At 48.1% G+C, this 5,956-nt stretch overlaps 1 protein-coding gene across 1 annotated transcript; it reads left to right on the top strand.

Annotated features, from left to right (window-relative positions):
• The first annotated feature begins 247 nt into the window (after positions 1-247).
• Positions 248-3,515, top strand: Ccn2 (cellular communication network factor 2). The gene is made up of 5 exons (XM_021174229.3): positions 248-642; positions 730-952; positions 1,213-1,464; positions 1,598-1,809; positions 2,179-3,515. Exons 1-5 carry the CDS (start codon positions 580-582, stop codon positions 2,473-2,475), a joined length of 1,047 nt encoding a protein of 348 aa, XP_021029888.1. The 5' UTR covers positions 248-579; the 3' UTR covers positions 2,476-3,515.
• Positions 3,516-5,956: the final 2,441 nt, after the last annotated feature.

Raw genomic sequence — 5,956 nt, forward strand, 5'->3', positions numbered from 1 at the left:
CCAGAACTGGCAAAGCGATTTTTAAGAAGAAAAGATCAGAGAAATAATCGTTTATTTCTAAGTTATATTTCATCAGGAGGGGTGAGAAGACGATACGGAGAAAGTTTTACTTCTTGGTGTTGTGTTGGAAACACAGCGCCTTTTTTTTTTTTTCCTGGCGAGCTAAAGTGTGCCAGCTTTTTCAGACGGAGGAATGTGGAGTGTCAAGGGGTCAGGATCAATCCGGTGTGAGTTGATGAGGCAGGAAGGTGGGGAGGAATGTGAGGAATGTCCCTGTTTGTGTAGGACTCCATTCAGTTCTTTGGCGAGCCGGCTCCCGGGAGCGTATAAAAGCCAGCGCCGCCCGCCTAGTCTCACACAGCTCTTCTCTCCAAGAAGACTCAGCCAGATCCACTCCAGCTCCGACCCCAGGAGACCGACCTCCTCCAGACGGCAGCAGCCCCAGCCCAGCCGACAACCCCAGACGCCACCGCCTGGAGCGTCCAGACACCAACCTCCGCCCCTGTCCGAGTCCAGGCTCCGGCCGCGCCTCTCGTCGCCTCTGCACCCTGCTGTGCATCCTCCCGCCGCGTCCCGACGATGCTCGCCTCCGTCGCAGGTCCCATCAGCCTCGCCTTGGTGCTCCTCGCCCTCTGCACCCGGGTAAGCCTCGGGACTGACGGAAGGGACGGAGGGAGGGCAGAGTGAGCTGCGATCACAGACTGACCTCCCTCCCCTTCCTCTCCGCAGCCTGCTACGGGCCAGGACTGCAGCGCGCAATGTCAGTGCGCAGCCGAAGCAGCGCCGCACTGCCCCGCCGGCGTGAGCCTGGTGCTGGACGGCTGCGGCTGCTGCCGTGTCTGCGCCAAGCAGCTGGGAGAACTGTGCACGGAGCGTGACCCCTGCGACCCACACAAGGGCCTCTTCTGCGATTTCGGCTCCCCCGCCAACCGCAAGATCGGAGTGTGCACTGGTAAGATCCTCAGCCCCATTCCAGCTCCCTTTGCAGAGGCCTCACCTTTTGGTGTTGGACCACCACCTCTCTCAAGTCCAGCGTGATACCCTCTAGTAAAAGAAAAGCCCCTATCCGCAGCTGCTTCCAACCGGCCCCCTGCAGTCCTGACCCTAGCTCGTCACCTTGACATGTACAGTGATATGGTACACAGGGTACAGCTGTTCTGATCCCTGTGACCCTACGCCTGACCTCTACAACTTTGTCTTCCTCTCCTGCAGCCAAAGATGGTGCACCCTGTGTCTTCGGTGGGTCGGTGTACCGCAGCGGTGAGTCCTTCCAAAGCAGCTGCAAATACCAATGCACTTGCCTGGATGGGGCCGTGGGCTGCGTGCCCCTGTGCAGCATGGATGTGCGCCTGCCCAGCCCTGACTGCCCCTTCCCGAGAAGGGTCAAGCTGCCTGGGAAATGCTGCGAGGAGTGGGTGTGTGACGAGCCCAAGGACCGCACAGTAGTTGGCCCTGCTCTAGCTGGTGAGTTGTCTCCTTCAAAGTTATGGTTATTCATTCTCCCCAACTTCAGGGCCAATGCCCAAGTACACCAAATTAAGGGGAAATTGTCCTATCCGGATGTTTTACCTTGTGTTTGTGTGTTCTGCTCTCACAGCCTACCGACTGGAAGACACATTTGGCCCAGACCCAACTATGATGCGAGCCAACTGCCTGGTCCAGACCACAGAGTGGAGCGCCTGTTCTAAGACCTGTGGGATGGGCATCTCCACCCGGGTTACCAATGACAATACCTTCTGCAGACTGGAGAAGCAAAGTCGCCTCTGCATGGTCAGGCCCTGCGAAGCTGACCTGGAGGAAAACATTAAGGTACATCCTCTGCCCCTAGTCACTCAGTTACAGAATGACAGGGAAGAGAACCGAGCTGGCTGTCTCACCTCCCATGTTATTAGAGGCCTGTTGTCTCCAGAAATATCTAACCATGGAGCTGTCTGGCTAGAATGAGAGATGCTGTAACAGCAGCTGCCAGTTTTCCACTACAAAATTCCCCGTGGTGCTAGTTAATTCAAGACACTCCAAATGAGGCCATGGCTATTTTTGGAAAACTGGCAAATGAAACTCCCAGTCTCTCCCCTCAGAATATAAACACAAGTCAGATGACATAGAGCTAGTCTACAAAGGGTTGAGGAAGGCCACTCCCGTTGTAGTAATTGCCGTTTCTCCTTCTGTCTTCCTTAGAAGGGCAAAAAGTGCATCCGGACACCTAAAATCGCCAAGCCTGTCAAGTTTGAGCTTTCTGGCTGCACCAGTGTGAAGACATACCGGGCTAAGTTCTGCGGGGTGTGCACAGACGGCCGCTGCTGCACACCGCACAGAACCACCACTCTGCCAGTGGAGTTCAAATGCCCCGATGGCGAGATCATGAAGAAGAACATGATGTTCATCAAGACCTGTGCCTGCCATTACAACTGTCCTGGGGACAATGACATCTTTGAGTCCCTGTACTACAGGAAGATGTACGGAGACATGGCGTAAAGCCAGGGAGTAAGGGACATGAACTCATTAGACTATAACTTGAACTGAGTTGCATCTCATTTTCTTCTGTAAAAACAATTACAGTAGCACATTAATTTAAATCTGTGTTTTTAACTGCCGTGGGAGAAACTATCCCACCAAAGTGAGAACGTTATGTCATTGCCATACAAGTAGTCTGTCAACCTCAGACACTGGTTTTGAGACAGTTTACACTTGACAGTTGTTCATAATCGCACAGTGCCAGAACGCACACTGAGGTGAGTCTCCTGGAACAGTGGAGATGCCAGGAGAAAGAAAGACAGGTACTAGCTGAGGTTATTTTAAAAGCAGCCGTGTGCCTATTTTTTGGAGTGTAACCGGGGAGGGAAATTATAGCATGCTTGCAGACAGACCTGCTCTAGCAAGAGCTGAGCATGTGTCCTCCACTAGATGAGGCTGAGTTCAGCTGTTCTTTCAGAACAGCAGTTTCAGCTCTGACGATTCTGATTCCAGTGACACTTGTCGGGAGTCAGAGCCTTGTCTATTAGACTGGACAGCTTGTGGCAAGTAAGTTTGCCTGTAACAAGCCAGATTTTTATTGATATTGTAAATATTGTGGATATATATATATATATTTGTACAGTTATCTAAGTTAATTTAAAGTCATTTGTTTCTGTTTTAAGTGCTTTTGGGATTTTAAACTGATAGCCTCAAACTCCAAACACCATAGGTAGGACATGAAGCTTATCTGTGATTCAAAACAAAGGAGATACTGCAGTGGGAATTGTGACCTGAGTGACTCTCTGTCAGAACAAATGCTATGCAGATGATAAAGCTATGCATTGGAAGTCAGATTTCTAGTAGGAAATGTGGTAAAATCACTGTTGGTGAACAAATGGCCTTGATGAAGAAATGGCTGGCTCAGGGTAACTGGTCAGATTCCCACCAGGAAGTGTTTGCTGCTTCTTTGATTATGACTGGTTTGGGGTGGGGGGCAGTTTATTTGTTGAGAGTGTGACCAAAAGTTACATGTTTGCACCTTTCTAGTTGAAAATAAAGTATATATATATTTTTTATATGAAAGGCGTGGCTGTTCATTCTTGTAAACTTTTCTTGGTTTTCCTGAGTGTAAGCAAGAAGATAAATATCTTAAGGTAATTCACTAGGAAGTTCACAAATACCTTTGATATGCATGCATCGCACGAAATCAATAGGATTTTGAGTAGCATCCCTTACACTGAACCAAGCAGACATGCGCATCAGCTGTCTACATGGTTCAAGGAATGCTTTAAGTTCAGCTCTGTGTAGCTGACTCCAGCTTCCACCAACCCCCAGCATACTTCACTCAGCCACTTTGCTTGGTACATCTGGACATTAAAGCTAATTTATAATCTTTCACATCACAGATTCATCTGTGGCTTACATGGAGAATATGTTTAAATATTAGCTTGTGTTTGACTATAGCTCTGGTTCTGAACTCGAAAACCTCACTGTTAAACGGGAAGCATAGACTAACATATATTAAAATTAAGTCAGATAATAAGCTTTATTGTACAGATTTTATTTTTCTATTGCTATGACAACTCATGGCAAATATAAAGATAGCATAAGTCAATTTTTTATCGATTAATGTTGATTGAAAATGGTTTTTATTTGAAGGTGATTCCACACTATTGTCCCACATTACCAAAATGGTTTATAGATGACAACATTAAATTCTTTAAGGACCCTGATATAGAAAAGATATAAGATCTACCTGGCTGTTACTAGCCAGTGAAACAAACAGAATCACAAACACTCCAGACACATTTTTCTTTTCCTAGATGAGAACAGCTGTGGATTCCAGAGAAAAACATACCGCAGACAGACTAGCCTGTCCTGGGAGGGTTAGCAATCTTGTAGTCACTCAGAGAGACAAAAATATACCTGAAAGCAGAGACATTCTACAAACAGTGCCCACACCACAAACCAAATGAAAAACTTCCCATGAGAAAAGTATTTCTAGTCACAACACTGGGCTTTAGGGTACACCCTCACAGGTACATGGCAACACTGGTAGCAGCAGCTGCTACCTCAAATAAACCATACCCCAAATAAACACACCCGGGGTACACAAACAGTACATTGCTAGCTCCCATTTCTTCTCTGGCAACCGATGTCTGGCCGCAATCATAAAGAGCCAGGGAGAAAGCATAACTCCTGAAAGGAATCAAAGAATTGTGGGGGAAAACAAAGTCGTAGGGAGGAAGAAGGGATTCGAGATGTTTCCAAATTCTGCACACAGAAACAGTAAGTAAATTGCATAACCAAACTCCCATGAGCAGTATGTAACAAAATTAGAAGACAAGACACCCTTGACCCCGAGATAGTAATGGAGACAAATTGCCAACCACCCGAAGGCCTGAATTGTGTCAGCAGCTGGTCGTGGGAAAAGGGAAAAGAGGGGAGCATGTGATGTTTTGAGAACAAGAGAGATCTCAGGGAAGCAGCAAGTGCTGGCTAGAACTACAGCTGATTTGAAAACAGTTGTAGGCATGGGTAGGGGGTTATATCACTCCAGTACAACTTCCATTTGGGGCTGCTTACTGAGACAAGATACAAACATGTAAGAATTGAGTCAAAATTGAGCCAGTCAGGGCAAGAGACATTGAGAGAGAAGACTGAGATTACAAATAGGAAGTTGAGCCTGGTGACATGGGCCTGTGATCCCAGCGACTTAGGAGACTTGGGCACTTCCTTGTCTTGCTTTAGCAAGGAAGGAAGGAAAAGGAAGGGAAGGGAAGGGAAGGACGGAAGGAGGGAGGGAGGGAGGGAGGGAGGGAGGGAGGGAGGGAGGGAGGGAGGGAGGGAGGGAGGGAGGAAAGAAGGAAAACAGAAAAGGTTTTTGTGACTTACAGTTGAAGGTCACAGTCTAAGGAGTGGGGGCAGAGTGCGGCAGTCAAGCTGATAGGAGATTCAGTGAGAGATGAATGCTAGAGCGGTCAGCTAGCACATTTGTGTTTATTCATTCTGGGACCAGACCATATCCCATGCAACAGTACTGCCCACACCTGAGGTGGATCGTCCCATCTCATTTAACCTCATCTAGAAAACCACTCTCAAACACACCCAGAAGCCTGTTGTTCCACTCTTCTTTCTTTTGTTCTAACAAAACACGGACTGAAAACAAGTTGGCTGGACAAAGTTTATTTCCACTTACAGTATACACCCCCATCATCGAAGGAAGCAGAGGCAGGGGATCAAGACAGCGCCTGGAGGCAGGAACTTGAGCAGAGACCATGTGGAATGGGGTTGACTTTACTTGCATCCCTGGACTTGTTCATCTCTCTTTCCTACACAGCCCAGACCTACTGCCCAGAGGTGGTACCACCCACAGAGTCCGGGCCCTCTTAGATCAACTACTTATCAAGCAATCCCCCTAACAATATGCTCACAGGCCAGTGCAATGGAGGACACTCTTCAGGTGACGTTTCCCCTTCCCTGGTATGCCAAGTTGACAATC

Source organism: Mus caroli, unplaced genomic scaffold, assembly GCF_978045245.1.
Source record: "Mus caroli unplaced genomic scaffold, Mus_caroli_1 scaffold_9, whole genome shotgun sequence".
NCBI lineage: Eukaryota > Metazoa > Chordata > Mammalia > Rodentia > Muridae > Mus > Mus caroli.